The sequence below is a fragment of the Hipposideros armiger genome, unplaced genomic scaffold (genome assembly GCF_001890085.2).
Source record: "Hipposideros armiger isolate ML-2016 unplaced genomic scaffold, ASM189008v1 scaffold_1021, whole genome shotgun sequence".
In the NCBI taxonomy this organism is placed as follows: Eukaryota; Metazoa; Chordata; class Mammalia; order Chiroptera; family Hipposideridae; genus Hipposideros; species Hipposideros armiger.
In genome coordinates, this window is record NW_017732371.1 from 318,718 (window position 1) to 339,990 (window position 21,273).

The following is a 21,273-nucleotide window of genomic DNA, read 5'->3' on the forward strand; positions in this document are numbered from 1 at the left end:
GCTGCCCCTATAATACAATGTGCTGCCCTTCAGAGAGCTAAGCCTCTACTTCAGGAAATCTTCATAGTCAACTAACTACCATGGGTTACATTTAATGGATGACAATTAAAACAAAACAAAAGGCCATTCTCTACAGAGCATTTAGTGTTTTTTTGTTTGTTTGTTTGTTTTAAATGCCTAAATAGAAGAACCAAAGACATTGTTTTATCACTGAAATCCAGTTTTCCTCAGAAACATATCTTTAAAATTCTGCCTTTGTATAAGTGATTCAAATACTTTCTTAACCTTCTGATTATATCCCTCTCAATAAACCCCTAACTGAACTACTTGAGACAACCAATGTAAATAATAGCAACAGTCAACTTTCAGAGGAGAAAAACCAAAACACAAAAGAGGGTAATTTAGTTATGTAAAGTAAATGTAGATATAGTACTATTGCCATCTCTTAAATTATTCCCCTCAAATATATGGTAAATGGCAATACTTCAATTTGGGGGGAAATTTTAAAATGCAGAAGTACAAAAATAACAAAGACATCATGAAAAAAAGGTTTGATAGGAGTAAAGGAAACAAACGATTAATTTCAAACATAAATTTGTGGGTATTTGAACATTTTGTCAGAGAAAAAACTGTATGTTTCAGCTCCGAAATTGAATCTGTATATCCAGGCTTTAAAGCTGTCTCTGTTGTATTTAAATTATGCAGGGATTCCTAAGAGGGGTCACCAATGCCTACAATCTATTGTCTTTTATTAAAGGTGTGTCCACCCTACTTGGCAGATCAGAATCACAAATCATCTATCTCATTTTTTGAGGATAATGACTGAACATTAGTCATGATTTTCAAAACACAGAAACACATGCTTTCACTTCAAAGGAAGATCACTGGTTCTCCCTAAGTGAAAATTGAAATGTCATGGTGCTTCCCTCTTACAGTCTATTCAAACGTTTGACAGACAAGTTAAATAAAAAAAGACTAAAGTCATGAACCAAACCAAGACAAAAGGAGTCCTTATAATGGTCCTACAGACATTCCTCAGAACAGACTTCAAAACACACAGAACTGCCTTCTTTAAACAGGAGACTCATTTCATAAGAGAATTTAAGATATATAAAAAGCAAGAAAAGACTGAACGAGCTAGCAAAAATTTCTCATTCCCATTAAAATAATCAGATTATTGTGAAATTAGGGGGGAAGGTCTTATAACATTCTATTACTTGTACTCTATAGTTTGATTCATTTGTTTTATTAATCTATCCACTTATGTCTTATTAATACTTCCACTTAAATCTTCCACATATTAATGTTTTAAGGAAATTGCTAAATTTAACTTCTGTAGTGAACCAAACAGAGGCATGTCTTAGTATAAGGAAATATGAGCCATCTAAATGTAAAATTATAGAACAAGTGAGTGTGTGTCATTTGCATTCAAGAGAATTCAACCAGAAGTTCATTTAAAAAGTAGCTGCAGGCATTAAGGTTGGCTGAGGCCTCATGTTATTGATAAGGATACTAAGTATAGAGATTGGGCACCAACATACTATAACCAAACAGCGAGTGGAAGATACCAAAATAATCTTTAACTCGATAGACCTTTTTAGAAAACGCCTAAAATAAGACCCACCTGTCACTGATCTTACCTGTCATTACTGAAGCAAAAGGTTGCTGAGGATCAAAAGGACATTTCAGTCTGCCAGACTCCAAATTGTTTGTGTCTAGTTTGAACATAACTTCCTGTTATGAGAAATATTAATACAAGTGAGACTTCTTAAAATATCAGAATCAACAAGGACACAAGAGGTAAGAACTAAATTCTCATTCATTAATTCAACAAAAATTGATTTTTGAACATTATGCTCTTCTCAAGTCTTTAGCAAATATCATTTCTAGCAAGACTTAATTCCCATGTTTTGGTCTCCATTTTCCCAAAGTAGTAATGATAATACGGAATTCAATTTTCAATCAGAATTAGTCATATAGTCACCATTTAATTTAGTCTGGATCACTTTCATGATCAATATCATCATTAAATGCACATATGTCTTAAGCCTACTAACTAATTTATTGAGCCTAAGAAGCCAATTTCTTCATCTAAGAAACACGTTTACTATAATAATTACTTTTCATAGCTGTTACGGTCTATTTACCTAAGCATCTGTAACTTTTCCCAATTACTTAAGCCTTGTGATAGTTTGTAGTTTTAGTGACATAAAAGTGTTCTAAGGTAGGCAGTTCATTTTCAGAGCTGTTGATACATGTTGGAAAAAAAAAAAGAATCCTGTTGTTGTATTTTCACTCTTATGAAAACACTGTACATATTAAAAACCACATGGTTTTATTGGCTGAAACAACTATTTTTACAGTAGTGACCACAGACAGAGTGACACTGGCAGACTTTTAATATTCAGGAAAAAATAACATCTTAAGTTGAACTTTCCAAGAAAAATATGAATGTATAATGGATATGGCCCCATGAGCTTGAGTATTGCATAACAATGACAACACTACCATCTAGCAAAAAAGCTGATGACTCACCCTGCCTATGCACTAGTTAAAGAAAGTCAGCATTTCAGGCTTTCTCTCTAGATGGCATAGCTACAGAGTTCTACCAGGGCACACACACGTATAATAAGAAAAGACCATTCACTGCTACTTATCTAGAAAGCAAGCAATGAAGCAAAAGGGATGGATGAAATTGCATCATTTGTTGTGTTATGTTGCCACATCGGATCTTTTTCTTATGAACAGAATGGACAGTAACTACTGCTTTAAAAAAAAAAAGTAATAGCAACTTAAATAGCATGGTGAACAATTGCTACTTCATAGTTCTCAGTAAATGTACTTTAATACTACTAATAGTAACAGTACCTAACAGTAAATAGGCAGTGACCATGGGCCAGGAACTTTATGTACATCATCTCGTTGAATTTTCACCATGAACCTAACGATGTAGCTACTTTAAGATTCCAGCTTTATAAGAGGAATTGAGGATAGGAGGGGTTAAGTCCCTTGTTCGTCATGACATAGCTTGTAAGAGAAAAAAACAGTAGCTGGAACTCAGGGCTGTCTCCAAAGTTTATGCTTTTAACTAATTTAGTCTCTCAGCATTTCAAACTTGTGAACTTGAAAAAATGTTGAAATCAATTTATAGTAGGCTCACCGTGACCATGTAATGCGATCAAGCCCAAGTCTGTTTAATTAGAATTGCTCAGCTAATGAAAAGTTATGACAGTGGAGCCTTGGCATGTAAAAAGTCCAGTGGAAACACATTTTGGCTTTGCTTCCCAACTGAGGATGCGTCTAGAGATAAGTCAGGAAAAAAGCACCTGTAGACAGTGGCTCTAAAGTATGTTTAAATATCATTAAAATAACATTATTCTCTGCAGGTCAAACTCAACTGTTGACTCTGATACTTATAATGGGATTAGTGTAAAGGGGGGAATTAAGCTGAATGATGGTGTGTTAGAAGATCATAGTAAAAAGCTAAAAAAGAAAACCAAAAAATTATTTGAGAGAATGTCAGAGTTGATGCAAAGTATTAAATAAACCCTTATAACTATATAGCCTTCTGTGTTCAAAGGCAACATTTCATTAAATTCCCAAGATAAGTCCATAAAATTGGTATTTGTGGAGGCTGAGGACAAGGTCTCCCTTATAATCTCCTAGAGCGAGGAGATAGCAGGAAAGCAAGTTTCCTTGAGCCACATTCAAGGTCACCAACAGAAAAGTGATGTAAAATGTAACAGCTGATTAAATGGACTGCCTCAGACAAACTGACTGAATTACATGACACTAATTTTTGAGGCTTCAATTTTACAAGGTTTTTCCCATTACATTCCTTAAGCCTAATTAAATATGCAAAACACATCTATCTAAACTGCACACAGAGAAATATTGTTGAAATAAAGTGATAAGAAAAATGATAAGAAACTTGTACTCATCACAATTAGGCAAAGTTATTATTAATATCATCCCTACATAAAGATGTGATTTGCAGCAGTGCAGGCGAGATTCCAGGAGGAAGAATATAAAAACATACTTTCAATCTAATTATTTAACAACTATGTGTGTGTGTATACATATATGTATATATATAGACATATACACATTGCAGATGTTATTTTTATATAAAATTTATATATATATACTTTTGAAATCCTTGCCTCGTTACCTTTATGTGTCCCTGTTGCCTACCATGGCTGAATATTTAATAAGCAACAGGAATGGAGCAAGTGCTACGCCAAAGCCTATACTATCACTTTCTCATTTCATCCTCAAAATAACTCTGTGAGGTAGTTATTGCAGTATTATCATCATCGTTGTGCTGAATAAACAGAAGCTTGGAAGCTTATGCCATGTACAGAAGAGCACGGAGCTGGTAAACAACTGGGGCCATAATTCACACTCTGGCTCCCCAGGCTCAAATAATTAGTTGTTGACAACAGCCCTGACTTCTGTCCTGAAACCTGGATCCAACTGCCCACTTGGCATGACCTCCTGAGCATTTCTCAAATGCAAAACATACACCTCCTGAGCATTTCTCAAATGCAAAACATACACAGCTAACTCACCATTTTCCCCACAATGTTACTATTCTCACCTCAATAAATAACACCACTCTTCAACTCACTGCCAAAGACAGAAATCTGGGATTCATTTTCGCTTTTTTACCCTTCTTCCCATTGCCCCTGCTACACTGAATAGGAGTCCCCAGAAAGGGGACTTCCCACACTTCTCTCCTCCATCCCTTGTATATTAATACATTGCTGCCCTGTCTTCCCAACCACTCTACAGAAACTTTATCTATTTGAAAATGGAAGGGCCTTCTAAATTCCCTCTGGAAGGACAATGAGTTTCTGGGACTAATAATTCATTGAAAAAGTTAACAATCCTCAAGCAGGGCTGACTCTAATTACCTGTATCAGCAGCAAACCCACAAGGCTCCGTACCCCTGTTCACTCATAATTCTCTTACGCACAGAACTTGTAAATGTGACTGCCCCTGAGCTTCTTGACAGTCCCAAGCTAAGTAATTAGCTCCATCTAAATTTTAGCACTTGAGACTTTTAGGAGCTAAAAAACACTGTTTGCACTCCTCAGTAGGTTGTGAGTTTGGCCTTTAGCCTCAGGCCCCAGAACACATCCAAGCCGTGGGTCTATCTCATGTAATTACACCCTAATGCTGTGAGCTGCTATTATATATTACCCTTCATCAAAACTAGGCAAGAGAACATTACACAGGCAACAAAGAATGATGGATTCAAGTTGCCAAGTCTCCTACTGGTTCAGAGAATTAACCAAGGGTTGCTTTATTTTCAAACAGTTGAGTCTAGGCTGGTTAGACAAGTTGGTTAGAGAGCAAAATTTATCCAGCCACACTTGTGGGTTAGAGTTCTGCATGAAACCGTTAAACCAATGTAAAGAAACCTGTTCCATAAACCCAGACTTTAAGTTCAAACACACAGCCAATTATCCTGCAAATATGTGCGGTTATTCACAAGAAGCATATACATAAACATAAGATGACAGTGCAAACCATCAAGCCATATACAGACTTTAGAGTACATGCTCTAAAGCTCAGTTGTGCATGCTTACTCTAGAGACAGACTGCTTTGGTTCAGTTCCTTGCTAGACCATTTATTCATTGGGTGATCTTATGCATGTTACTGAATTTCACTGAGACAATTTTTACTGACTTGTAAATTGGAGTTATAAAGGTACTAACTTCATTAAGAGTGTAGTGAAATTCCAAAAAACAATCCAAGTAAAGTGCCTGGAATAGTCCATGACACAAAGAAACCACTCTAACATATTAGCTATTAACTAATTACTAAAATATGCATGTTTCTCATCTATTGAAACGCTCATTGATAGCTGGCATACATTACTCCTAATTAATACATCCTTTATTTCCACTATGTCGATTTGGTCCAGCAGAAATAATGAGTTCAATGTGCTAATATGACTATCTATACAATTTTTAAAAAATCATTAAATTTTTCTGTTCTTAGCATACACTATTGTAAACATAAGTAACAGGCTAAATTAGGTGGCTAGGAAAAATGAAATTACTTATAAGATATAATTCCATTGCAAGGCCTTATGGGAAATGGAATTTTACCAACAGCAACATACTGTACAGATCTAGCATAAAGGAACCTCAAGAGAAAATAAAGACATGCATAGAGCACATAGAAAACAGGCACGTTCAACATTTTACACTATTGATTTTGATCATCTCACTAAAAAAGCCTTTTAATAGAAAATATTTTCATTAGGTAGAAAAAGTGTATAATTAAAATGGTAATCCTTAAAGTGGTTGGGAATGTGAATTCTTATACAGCTCATAAACTATATGATTCCATCCTTATATCCAAATCTGCCTGTTTAATGCCACAGGCATTAAGTAACAAGGTATTACAATAAGTTGTTTTCATGCAATTTCATCATATTACCTCCTTGTAGACTCCAAGATCAATATATCCACATATTGGATGAAATGCTCCGGTTCCACACACGTAAATGTGAGTTTTATTATAAGGTTGAAGTACTCGAACAAAATTTGCACATTCTGTCTATTGGGCATAAAAAAATAAAAGCATTAGCATACAATTCAAGTTTCTGAAAGATGATAGTCCATACCACCTGTTTTCAAGGTAGATAAGTCATCAAAAATAAGAGAAAAAATGAAAAAAAAAGATTTACGAGAAATGTTTAAACATCTGACATAGCAAAGGAGGCAAAAAAAAATTGAAACTGTGGCTTAAATAAGTGACTTTGAAGCTTTCTGAAGTTTTAAAGGTTTTGAACTAATCAGTGCTAGAATGCACATCTCTATAGTGCATTCTCAATGGAGCCTAGTGGTACTCAATGGGGCCTAGAGAATGAATATGCACAGAATATTAATGAGATTTCCATACTTTCTTTTAAGAATTACCGAGAGAACAAAACCCACCATGTTCTGAGTTCCCATATTGTCTATCCCATATAGATTCTATTGTTTGCAACATCAGCTGTCTCAGCTACACTGAACAAAATGCTGAACATAGATGTTTATGCCAATAAATGTGTTCCATTCTTATTGGCTGGAATGCCCTATCACTTTATCTTCATTTATTTTCAGTGTTGCCGAGCCTTTGAGAGTCAGATTAATTCTTGCTTATTCCAAGAATCTTCTGCGTTTCCATGAATGGTTTTTAAACCAAGTCCAATCTTTGAAAAGATTTTTACAGTTCTGCTTGTTTTACATATGCTTAGGCTTAAAAATATTTTTATATCCTCATTATCCTTATAACTTAATTATTTTCTATCTCCCAGTTACTTGTAAACAGTGATTCTTGACTTTTCAGAGAAGTCATTCTTATTATATATTATGTTCAATTTCTCTCCTGTAAGTGACTCCTTATCTTTACAAAATTATTGGAAACAATCTCTTAAACATGACTTCATGATTCCAGGACCCAAAGACCTTGAAGAAAACACTGAGCTATAGCATATTTTTATTTTAGATTGACAAAAGATGGGCAAGTGTTTACTAAGAAAATTGGAAACCTATGAAACTACAGAGATTAATTTTAAAAGTGCAGTTTCTCCCTGTCTGAATGACCATGGGTCTCTTGCCAGTTAGGCGCTGATGATGGTAACGGCTATTAGTAGGGTTGTCAGGAGAAATTAAACACACACACACACACACACACACACACACACACACACACACCACACCACACCACACACCACACACCACACACCACACACCAATGACCTAATTAGACTGATAAGATGGTTCTTAGAATTAAATATTTTTTTAGAAGGCAGACAACAACTGAATTGATAGGACTATTACCTGGTATAAATTAAATAATATAACATTTAAGAGTTGTTTATTACTTACCCTATGTAAAATATCAATGTTCTAGCAGCTGTTCAGATTTTAGAGTGAAGAGCTACGTCAGCCTATCTGTGGTAGAGGGCCTCGCTCCTAACTCTGCCTTTACCCAGCTAGCCTGGAATTTTATGTGTCAAGAATACATAGATGCCAGTTAATAAAATCTACACATTTTATCACAGAAGAATGTTGCAGTGAACTCATTGAGTCTTCCGCTCTCTGCTTCCTTATCAATAATGTAGCTGCTTAAGACTATTTGAAAGGTCAATATTAGCCCCTCAGCCACACAAGTAAAGAATGTTTATCAGGTAGGAAGATTCAGCTTCTCTAACAGAAGCAGGACCACTGCATATGGCTGCGTAGGTTGTAGGCAAAAAAAATAATGAATAAAAAAAAGTCTTATCTAAGGATGTGTAAATCACACTACAAACATCTTTAATATCCTGAATATTTTCATACGTTTAGTATATGTTCTCATATATTTACTATATGTAGACTCCTAAAACAGGAACGTCTTATATTCACTAAGAATATTTTCTGGCAGATAGTCTTGTGTGATAAAATGACATTATGTCAGTTCTCTTGTGCCAAGGTGTCTGATGATGAAGAGAGCTTATTTTCTATTTGCACAAAGGCACCACAGGGAACTAGCTTCATGGTCTTTAACATCATGCTCCGCAATCTCAAAAGAAAACCTAATGCAGAGAGTAAATACTCCACGCTTATAGTTTTCAATAAATAATGGAGACAGTAATATGAGAAATACCAAGGCTAAAGTGTAAAACTGTACATGGTCACCAGAAAAATTTGTAATGACAGCTTCATTGCTACAGGTAAGAGGTTTTAGCATTCTCTTTTATTGTGCTCACTCATGCTCATTGAAGGGACTTTTATTTCCTAGTCTTTCTCCTCTGAAGAGCTTTATGCAAGGATGAGATCTACACAAGGAACTGTACACGGGGCGGGAAAGAGTAGAATTACATGGCTGGAGTGAGGTGGGATAGACCCACTGCCAGTCATTTCATCGTTTTGTCAAAAGCTCAGTTTTACCAAATAGTCTTACAATTTAAGGGTAATTGTTAAGGACTGAACATTTGTGTCCTTCCAAATTCATAGGTTGAAACCCTAACTCCCCAGTGTGATGGTACCAGGAGGTAATGTGGCCCTTTGGGAGGTAGTCAGTTTAAGAGGAGGCAGGAGAGCGGGGTCCTCCTGATGAGATTAAGAAGAGACTAGGGCACCTGCGCTCTCACTCTGTCATGTGAAGATACCACAGGACAATGGCTACCTGCAAGCCACCAAGAGAATTTTCACTAGGAACCAAATTAGCTGACCCCTTTGCCTTCCCAGCCTCTGGAACTGTGAGAAATAAATGTCTGTTGTTTAAGCCACCTAGTTTACGGTATTTTGTTATAGTAGCCCAGGCTGAATAAGAAAGACATTAATTTTACAAAATTCTGAACTGAATATTTGTATAAAGAAATAAAACAATTCCCTTTCCAGATTATCAATTATGGAGTCAGAAAGATTAAGGACTCTGAGAGACAGCACGGGTTAAAGAGGCCAATAAGGCCCATGATGAAGTTTTATACACACAAGAGATATAATGTTAGTGATTATAAAGAAAAAGCTCTGAATCACACCTAAAACTTTTAACTTTTCAAGAAGTACTTCATTAAAATGCAGCCAGCCAGGGAAAGTAACCTATTGTGCTAGTTTCTTACTTGGTATGATGTTACCAAGTATTTATTTATGAAACCCCTCCCTTCTCTCAGATTGGGCTGACATGGAATATATGAATGTATAGATGAGTCCTGAACTATCTGACATCGTTTACAAAAAAATCAGTTCTGCTCAAACTTTTCTGTAGTGAAACTGATAAAGGGTCCTTTTCTAAGCAGCCTGGGGGCAATGAAAAGGCACTGGTTGCCTGAAGGAAAGAAACAGCCATCCTAGAAGATAAGATCTCTTACATCAAATGTTGCCTGGGGTGGACATTTCAGCCAAACCAGTGATGTGAGGTAAAAGCTAAAAACTTTACAATGAATTTCCTTTTAATTTGTAACTTTTTTTTTTCCCCCTCAAAGTTTCTGTGCTGTTTGCTTTCTAGGCACAAAGATTCCATGTTTTGCTTAAACAGGAAGAGCAATAATTAACTTGATTTAATTCACTTAGCGACTTGCATGGCTATTAATGGTGGCATAATTCTGTGAGGCATGAAGAAAGATAACTCTGAGAAGCAGCTTTTTAACTTTTCCTGAAAGCTGGCTAATTTGTCACCTATTGCCCACGATGACAAGGGTTGTTGCATGTGACTAAACAGTTCAATTCATTGAGTAATATATTCAACTTTGGAAAAGCATTGAATTTCTCCTTCTTTTCCTTATTCTTTTACCTACTGCCCTTCCCACCTACCTCCCCACCCCCACTATTAGAGAGGGAGACAGAGAGAGAGGATTACAAACAAGTATCAACTTTTTAAAATTCTCTCAAGTGATAGTATGTTTCAATATTTTACCTCTCGCATATATGCATACATGTATATAACTAACTAAATAAAACAAATATAAAACTGTTTGTTTTTGGAGAAAAGACAAATATATATTAGTTTATATAATGGAATTTTAGTTTCCCCCTAGATATCTCATATTAACAAAAGAGAAGTACTTGTAATTCTCTGGACTTATGTACAGTACAATTACTAAATCCAATACAGCTTTACATGTATTTCTGATAACTGACTTGTAATTGCTAATTTTAATTTATTTAGATTATATATGGAAAGACACTCATGATTTAGGAATCTGGTCTGTTTTTACTTCAGTATATTTTTCAGAATATTGTGATCATCAAACATTTTTGATTATTCATCACATGCCTGTCATTGTGCTACCTGTTAGGTTTGTCTAGCAGACCTCAGGATCCAGTCTGCAGAGATATCTGTTTAGGCCAAAAGTGCTGAATATATTTTAACACTTCATAATAAATACATGAAAAACAAATATCACATTTATCTCTTAAAAGTGGAAGATCTAATAGTGGAGATGTCTATAGAGCTAAACCCAGTTGTGGTAGAAGAGCAGTGGAAAACTGCTCTTTTAAAGAAAAAAATTGAGAGATATGCTTACTTAAATATTTAAAAATCTATATCAAACAGGATAACTGGGAAAGATTAATTTTTACATAAGTGGATCAAAAGAGATAATATACTTTATATCATTGGGTTATCGGAAAAGTCATGATGTGTTTTTTCTGTTTTTTGTTGCAAAAATGCGTCATGACTTTTTCAACAACCCAATATATACATATATAATTATATATAAACTGCAAATCTCTGTAAATAATCAGTAAGGAAAAGGAACACATTAAATTTAAAAATGAACAAATCTGTCATTCCAAAAAATAAATCATCATTTTACAACTATTAATACATAAACTATTTAGTTTTAATAGTAATGAAAAACTTTCAAGCTGAAACACAAAAATCATTTTATTTTTGTTGGAAAATATGTAATATATTTGTTTTTTTAATTTGTGTTTTAGTATTACATATTAACTATATGTTGTGTCCAATATTAGCAAATTAGCAAAGGTATAGGGAAATACACCTTCGTATAAGCATCACAGCTGATTAAAGTATAAGACGCATAAACTCTGGAGAGCTATTTTGCAATGTGTATAAAACAAATTTATATCCTTTCACAAGTAATTCTACTCTATAGTCAAAGATGTTCACAATATTTATATACAAGGTTTTTCATGTGCAGCATCATTTACAATAGTAAAAACTGGATTTATACCAAACTTCTACCAATAGGGGATTGATGAAATAATATATAGAGGAATGCAGTATAGCTATTAAAAGTAGTGTTAGAAAAAGGAATTTAATGACATGGGAAAATGCTCGTGGCAGTCTGTGAAGTGGGGAAAAATAAGTGTTTTAAGGGACTATGTATACAATGATTTCATTCTGAAAAATACTAAGTAGATAAGATAGAAGAATAAACATCAAACTGTCACCAGCTATCTCTGGGTAATGTTCATGGAGGAGGAAATATTTACAGATGATTTCTATATAATTTGCAAATTTTCTACAGAGAACACTTTGTTTTACTTTTGGACATTCTAAAAAAAAATGTAGTCACAGAGCTGTAGAGAAGCGAAATCCTTTAACTCTATGTAATGTCTCTATTGATAGGTGGTGCGCCTCAGCGGTTGAGCTGACAAACAGCCCAGCCGTTCACACCCTGTGTGTCCTTTTGCCTGGAGTGACCTGCTTACCTCACTCTTCACAGTCAGGACTAAAGACATTTCTCTAGTGACATTCTTTTGAAAAATATTCTTAGCAGGAACAGAGTTTTACCAAATAGCTTCCTCCCATTTCTTTCCTTCCTGGTATTTAACCAGGCACGGTGTTCAAGAATGTGGAGTGGTTCTCTTCTGTGTCCTCGTCTTCCACTCCCTCCCAACCCCAATTAGCTAACTTTCATGATGGTAAATAATTCACTATTTTTCAGTTATATAGTACCTTTGTGTAAAGGGACAGCCTTTCCAAACACTTGTTAATCCTAAACACACTCTTGGGAAGTAGGTAAAAATTACTAGAGAGAAGGGAAAAGAGAGGGTAGTGCCAAAGGTAGTAAAAGATGTCAATAACCCCCCCCCACACACACACACACACATGTCTCCGTTTTCTGTTGGCTGAAATCTACACAATGCTGAATACGGAGGATGTGTATGATGCTGAACTGAAGAGAGACATGCTTTGAGGGATACAGGTTTCAGATCTTGTATGTAAAGTTCAGACCTTTGGGTACAGGTCATAGTGACGTACAAGAGCACATATGGTGGGGGCAAGACTTCTGGGTTCAATTCCTGGCTTCCCTATTTATAAGATCTATGACATTGGGTAAGTCATTTAATTTTTCTGGCCTCAGTCTTCTCATCTGGAAAATGAGAAATAATAATAATAAAATCTGTCATATAGTACCATTATAAGAGTAAAACAAGATTATAAATATGAAACATTAAAAACACCTCCTGGAACATGATAAGTGCTATAAAAGTGTTAGCTATTCTTAGTAACTCTAAAATATAATATTATTTTAAAGGGATAAATTAAAAAGGAGACAAAGACTTGTATTATCCCTACATGGTTCAACATCAAACTTTATAGACTTCAGTAAAAAGAGAACAGCTCCTCAAATCTCTAATCCTGGATAGCAGTAGGTGAGCTGGGAGGTTAGGGGTTATTACTATAATAGTTCCCAAACATAACAGAATTGGAAGAATAGGTTTTATTTACTGGGTCCTTCATGCTCCAGGATGCCACCTCCAGAAAGGTTTATCATGCTTCACTTTAACTTAATAATATGGGCAACTGAGTTACTATATAACTAGAATTAGTGAACATACTGAAATGGGAACACTATCATAATTAAAACCCCCACTGACTGTTTGACCTTGAGTGTTTATCCTTCATCTACTCCATGGGAAACTTGACATTAGTTTATTGGAGTAAATTTAAAACACCCCTTTCCTACTTGCCTCCATATCACATACTCAATACTGATGAAACACAAAATATTACCATGTTCATACTGTTGATGACATGCTTCTACTGTTAATCAACAAAATAATTTTGAAAACACTCATAGCCAAAACATCTTTTTTCCCACAATTTCAAAACAGTGCTGATGCTTTTGCAGATCTGAGCACCTGCTCAGAGATGGGATATTAAACAGGGTAGAGATTAGAGACATGGGAAAAAGAAGCAAGTATTCTAGAATGGTTTACTCCCTTTAATTCCTAGTAAAATAAATGTAAAAACTGGTTCTTGTTGCATTTGATACTAACACTCCCTGATGTATTTCTGCTAAGATAAATGCCTGAAAAGATCACATTTAACACTGAATATGAATTCAGGCATAATCAAAAGTTTGTTGTGATTATTTCGTTTTGCAGTTCACTGTGTATAAGTCATCAGGTGAATAATATATGTATCCCTCATTAGATTGAAAGCTCCTAGTGAGGAGATACTGTATCAGTTTGGTACACATATGTATGTACATATTTAGGCTCTTAGTAACTATTTGTTGAATAAATGGCTGAGCAAATGAGTGAACAAATAAGGTTCTTAGTCTTCTAACCTTCCCTTTAATTCATTAGGCATCATGTATCGTGTGTTTTACTTTTATCACATTACTAAAGTGAGATTTTAAATCCCATTACACTTTCATGAAACACACAATATTTGTTGTTACTAAATACAGAGGCCCTGCTCTGTTTAATGCTGCTGGGAATGGTGGGTAGAGGCAACACCACAGGATGCTGCAAAAACAGCCTCAAGATATCCATCCATCCGCGTTTCTGCCCAAAGTTAGAACCTCTTATCCTCTTAAGTTACATTCAGGAAGTGATTTATTTGGCGAAAAAAAAAGCCAATTCTCCCTATCACCACAGTGCAAGACGTCAGGGCAAAACCCAGAGCATCTGGCCTAAATCACAGCACTCAGATGAGGAGAAGAGGCAGGCAGAGCCCTAGCACTCTGCAGCCATCGCTGGAGATAAAACAGGCAACACAATTTGGGGGTGCACGCAGGACAACTTGGACGATGCCAAAGTAATCCAGACAGGACACCCCAAAGGTGATTAGGTTAGTCACACCTAGCTAAGGGTTTCCTCTGGTCCTTGAGGCAGCTTAAACTGCAAGTTTATGTTAGAACCCCAGTATCCTGTGTGAGTTATTTCATATAATGATGCTTAAGTACATTTTAGAGTAAATTATTTCTAGTTCTTATTCCAGAATGTATGTCATTTTCAACCAATTCTTCTTAATATCTCTGCAACGTGAGCTTTTGAAAGAATTCTTATAGATGTTGTAAGTTTAAATTCAACCCAAATTAAATAACAATTGTATTTTCAATTTTTTCAATATTTTCAAAATTTTCAGTATTTTCAATGCTAAAACCACTATGGTTTTTTGTACATTCACAAAATGCATGTAAATGAAAAATACACAAAACTAGAAGTACAATATTTGCTGATGGTTTATTTTTGAATATTTTAAATGTACTCTGAGTTTTTTTGTGTGAAAAGAGTAATATTCAGAAGTAACACTAGAGAAAGTATAGTAATTCCAAATTTTTGAGGATAATGTCACTCCTTTTGGCAAGACAGAAATATTTTATACCATAATCTTATCACAGAATAAGTTAGTGTAGTTGTAAACATAATATGCTAATGCCATTAATTCAATAAAATCCAATATAAATATTTACTATCATATCAGTACCAGTTTAACAAAGATATTTTTAAGTCTCATACTTACATTGGCATCTTTCCCAGCTAATTTACATAATTCCACCCGTTCCTTTGAAGCAGGCCAATAAATCTGTAAAACAGTTAAAGGTGTTTACAATTAGAATTACAATTCTAATTAGGAAAGTGAGTATGTGAAGTTGAAGAGTGGATAACAAGCCAAGAACACGTTATTAGGTATGACATAAGAATTTTGAGATTTAAATATTTTCCAAGTCACCCAAAAAAATTTCTTAAGAAACAAGTTGTAGGGCAGGCCGAGTGGCTCAGTTGGTTAAGAGCTCACTCAAGAGTGCAAGCTCTGAGCAACAAAGTTGCCAGTTCGATTCCTGGCCCGAGATGAGCTGCTGCTGAGCTGCCAAGCATATGGCAGGATGGCTCAGCTAAAAAAAAACAAAAACAAAAAAAAACAAATTGTACACAATCTTCCATTTTTTTTTGTTAATCTTATTTATTTTTAAATCCATTTAATAATAGGTAAGTTATGTTGAGAAAACCATAAATTTTTATTATGATGTCAATAGAATTTCAGAGTAGCATTTACTTAAGTAAGAGATTCTATGTTACTCTGTTTTTCTGTGTTTACTTAGAATGGTAGTACATTGTAAACATGTGCAATGAGGTGTGAGAAAGACCTCTTCATCACAAGCATAAGTTATCACTCCAAGTCAAAGACCAGTATGAATTTGTTGACAATATTTAATATGCATGGAGCTCAGACGCATCTGCCAATTAAGCATTTTGTGTGCATTACCTTATGTATATCTCACAACGACCCTATGAGTTAGCTGTATTTACTCTCCTAATTTTCAAGTCAGAAAACTTACTCACATAGCCTTTAAATAACATCAAGGGCCATGCAGCTAGTTCACAGCAGAGCCAAAATATGACCCAATGTCTGTCTCCTAAACTTGTGTGTATGGAGGGGAGGGGTCTCAACCACTGCACAAAAAATATCATTTGGGCAAATAATTAAGGACAAGGGCAGCAAACTCCCTGGTTGGTAGCTTTTAATCACACTTTAACAGTCTTGAATTTATCACAAGGGTTTGGTTTGGTTTGTTTTTTACTAACAAAATGTAGGAATTCTGTCTGGAAGTTTTTGCAAAATAAGATTCACTTACATTATTTCACTAGTTTACAGAAAGAAATTCCCCCTGTTAAGCTATAGGCAAGAAGAAACAAGAAAAGCAAGCTCTGAGTTGCTTATAAGGTTCCAAGAGTTCCTTCCAAACTTTTATTATGGTTCTCACCAATGTTAACAGAAAATGTTTTAATAGGTGAGGAAAACGAAAATATCCTGAGGGAGTACACTGAAAAAGACTTGTTAAACCTGGAATTAACAAGTGATTTAGAAGTCACTGATGGGTACATGATATTATCTTCATAGTGAAATTTTAGGGTTTTATGTCTGAATAATAAAGAACAGAGAATAGCACTCAAATTCTCTTAGTAGATAAATACAATAAAATTACTGAGAGCTTTAAATGAAGCAAGGTTGTTCATTTAGAGTACATTTTAACAACCTACAATCCAAAGGTGTACATCAGCAGGGTGGCTGAACCTGCTAGCAGCAAGCTCAAATGACGAGCTAACTTTGATGTGGTTCACAATACGGACCTAAAGATGCTGTTTATTCAGACATGGTTTAAATCACTGCAATGATACTTTCACACAATTTTGAATAGTAGCCAGCAGTAAAACATGAATGGACTACAGCAATGAAAAGCAATATGGGTGGATCTTAACAATTCATTATTAGGTGAAAAAAGCATATTCCCTAAAATTACAAACAGCATGACCCTCTTAGAATAATGTTAAAAATCAACAACTAAAATAAACTAGACACTTTTTTGGTATATATGTAAATGCAATAGACATGCAAGAAGAAAAGCAAGAGAGTGATAAATACAGGATTCGGAAAGATGATTACTCAAGACCGGAGAAAAGAAAAGGGGTAAATTGGTGGTAAGAAAGATTATTTACCAGATCTTAGCTTTTGTTCTGGGTGGTAGATTTTCAGGTGCTTAATACATAATTAAAAATAGCTAGGTAATGTTAATAAATAAATATACCAAAATAGGCCATGCATAGGCCAATTGGCAATAGTCGGTCATCAACCTAGAATCATGAAGTCCTAAATAAATGAATAAATGAATAAATGAATACTAAAAAAAAAACACTGCAGCTGGCAGGAAATTTGGAAGTTTCTTCAAATTGTTTTCTTATTGTTTGTTATTTTTTTAAAGCACTGGTAGCAAAAATACTGAACTAAGTGTTCTTTATCTCTTCATAAACATTACATTTTGGATTTATGAAATTTTAGCTTCATATTGGAGCTTATGAGCTCAAGGTATCCTTGCATATGTTTTCTTGTCAATTACTTTTTTTTTTCAAAGTTATTTTCAATTGTGGTAAAATGTAAATAACAAAAATTCCTCATCTTAGCCATTGTAAACATAGAGGTCAGTATTGTTAAGTATATTCACTTTGGGCAACCAAGCTCCGGAATTCTTTCATCTTGCAAAACTGCAACTTTATCCTCGTTGATTCTTGAATATTATAGTGATTTACAAAGGACAACTTTGTATCATTGGAATGAAATTAAATCCTACATAGAATGCATGTCCATCATCTGTCAGTTGGTTTAATATTTAGTTCATTTTCTTCGATCTCTAATTTAGATTAACATTTCTATGAGTCCTTTCAATATGTCAGATCCTGTTATTTTTTTTTGTCTTATAAGATGGTCAGATTTAATCACATTTCAAAAATAAATTTAGAACAAATATTTACAGGTTTGTTCAAATCTGAATCTTATTGGTATTAACACCACAGTAAAAAAAGAAACAGAAAACAGAGAACTCCTTCATATTAAGTAAACAAGACTTAAAGAAGATAAAGGTCATTACTGCATCCTATTTTTTTACCTTAAACCTGTGAATTGGGTGATTGAGTTAAAGTAAATTATGAGATAATGTTTCTAAAATTTATTTTGAATATATATATATATATATGTATATATATATATATATATACATATATATATATATGGGGGCTTCAGAAAAGAGGGATTTATAGATTGACAAAATGTACAAGCAATCTTTATATCACTTTGAAATCTAAATGAAACTTCCAAAGTTAGCACAGAGTAGCTACTGTTCATTAATCATTTGTTCTTTAGGTACACAATTATGAAGGGCCTTCTGACGTGCTAAAATATGAGTCAGGGAGACCATTCTAAGTGAGAGGAGAGCGCAGAGGATACAGCCCAGATGCTCACGGAGCCCTAAGCAGCACCGGGTAGTAAAGAAAGTGTGTACCAGTTCCAACTTCTGAGCCATTAAACAAATTACTTGCTCTTAATGGTTTCAACTGTAATGTAACAATTTTAAGTTTCAACTCTAACTTTTGTCTTAAGGTTTTGTCACTAAAATAGTAACTGTAGATTTTTTTTCTCTTTCCAAAGGAATATAAATCTCTGAAAGATGTTTTAATGGTTTTGTACATTTTCAATTACTGATGGTAAGTCATGTAACTGTAAATTGATTTGTGTCATCCTAGTTAATGAAGCAATAAAACTGAAATTATAGGCTTCAAAGAATCAGGATTTGAACAATGGGTAAATGTTATATAATGTGTTCAACTACAGAAAGCAATTTTAATAAATCTATTTTCTGTTTACAAAGCAGACTATTTTTTCTGAAATGTTATCTCATTTTTCTTCATTTACCTTTAATCCCATAAAGTCTAGAACCTGTTAAAAATATAAATTATCCTTGGATTATATTATTATTATTATTATTATTATTATTATTATTGCACAAGACTCTAAGATAGTATCACAAAGGTAATTTTACTTCATAAGGTAACATTCAAGCCTTAAAAATAAAGATTAGTTGGGATTATATATTGGCTTATTTTGACACAATGCTGTCAAGAATCTAGAAGTCACAAATAGAATTACCTTAATAATGACAACCTAGGAGATACCTGATTATCTTCCAGACACTAAACATTTACTTAAAAAGAAAAAAATCATTGTAGTTGTGCCAATATTTAAAAGATATAATTTTAGTTATGATTTATGGTGGGATTTTCTTTTACTTGCCACCTAGTCATTAGAATAAAGGGTTTATTTTTTTTAAATATTCCTTTTGTTTCCTCGTTAGTAAAGAATGTAAAGAAACAGAATTTTCCATAATTCAATATAAAAACAAGAAAGCAAAACATCAAAACAAAAAAAACACACTTTCATATTTCTATAGGGTTTGAAAAAATATGTTCAAGTAACATTTATGTTTTTCAATAATATTTTTAAGTGATCATATATGACATATCTCTATTTCTATCTATATAAAAGCATTCCGCCACCTCCATATTTTTCTAGCTAAATTGTATGTGTGTGTGTGTGTACATGGTTATGAAGGGGGCAAAACAGTAATAAAGAAAGAAATAGAGATAGACAGAGGCATGCAGGTACATGGAGGAAGACACAGACATGTTAACCTTGGGCATAAAATAACATATTTCATATAGAGACTCAAGTTTCATCACGGTTTACACAATGTCCAAGAAATACCTAAGATCCTGAGATTATTTCAGTAATCCAGTCAGTACACTCTGAGACTGCCTCACTCCCAGACAGAAATCACACCTCACACCTAAAAATACAATGTCCACAGTATCTATAAGAAGTTCCCTTGGTCATTAGGTAATGGGAACAGTTCTAAGACAGTGATTATCAATATTCTCACTGCTCTCGGAATTCATCAGCAACAAAATTACATACACATTTTTCCCTTGCACTTTAGAGCCTTGCATGTGCAGTATCCTGCCACGTTAAAATTTACGTTAAGTAGGAGAAAACAAGACACATAGCCCCTTCCTAAAGACTGATAATGGCTGCACCACTCCCTTAGTCACTGACCCTTAGATATTTTCCTTTCACTTATCAAAGAGAGACATATCAGAAGCAGAGATGCCAATTGCATAATTGCCATATTTTAATTGTCCTGAAAGAGTCCCATAAAACACTAGTTCTTAACTAATGTATGATGTACCAGATACAGGTTTTAAGGCTATCATTTTTGTATGTTTTTTGTTTTTTATTAGTTTCAGGTATACAAAACAATGCAATAGTAAGGCTATTGTTATGATAGGGATTACTTGTTGGGAACTTGGAGCTTAGACATCAAGGATCTCAAATATGTAGAAAGCTTACTGCTGCTTTCTTCTCCTGCATGCAGGACAGGCATCATAAATCAAACAGATCTACTCTGTACATCCAAATAAGCCCAAGAATCCCTCTCAATATAATTATCCAGAGTATAACCACTAATTTTACCACTACTAAATAATTAAGGGGTTGTAAACTGGTTTTGAGTGCTAACCAAGTTGATAACAGAAAACTACTGTGGGAAATAGAACTAAATAAATTTATAAGATTTCTCTACTTGGACGTGATCATTTATGGGGTTAATATTTTTTAAAAAGTATGTCTGATAAGTCAGTCCCCACATTCTGTAATTTACTGAATTAACCATGTTAGTATGTTGATGTTGTTTTCATATTATTTCACAATTGAAATGATTATTTCCAAAGGATTAATTTTTGCATGTTATACTTGGGAGAATCAAATGCTAACCTCTAAAAATATATATGTAGTGTTCTATTCAGCAGCACATATACTAATACTAAAACCATACAGAGAAAATTAGCATGGCCCCTGAGCAAAGATGACACACAAATTTGTGAAGTATTCCATATTTTTTAAAAGAATGAGAGTAATATACATATATATATATATATATATAATTTTTCTTTTAAAGTTATAGAATATAGATTACCATTATGAAAAGAGAGCATCCTAATGAAATGAAAATTGTTTTCAATCACTTTACATGTGTTCTTTTGCTATAGTTGTATTTTAAACATATTTTTGCAAAAGAAATTTAATATTAACTTTTTAATGAAAATATAGTGGGAGCTGCATTCATTTAAAAATACAACCTTTGATCTAGTTATCATATATTGATTTAATTTGCTTATCTTTATCTAAAATCCAAA

At 34.1% G+C, this 21,273-nt stretch overlaps 1 protein-coding gene across 1 annotated transcript in view; it reads right to left on the bottom strand.

The window, feature by feature from the left end:
• Positions 1-21,273, bottom strand: part of SEMA3D (semaphorin 3D) — a 208,834-nt gene that overhangs the window by 82,708 nt on the left and 104,853 nt on the right. Inside the window, 3 exon segments of the mRNA XM_019631619.1 lie at positions 1,641-1,734; positions 6,455-6,574; positions 15,215-15,277. Coding sequence (XP_019487164.1) covers positions 1,641-1,734; positions 6,455-6,574; positions 15,215-15,277 — 277 coding nt within the window.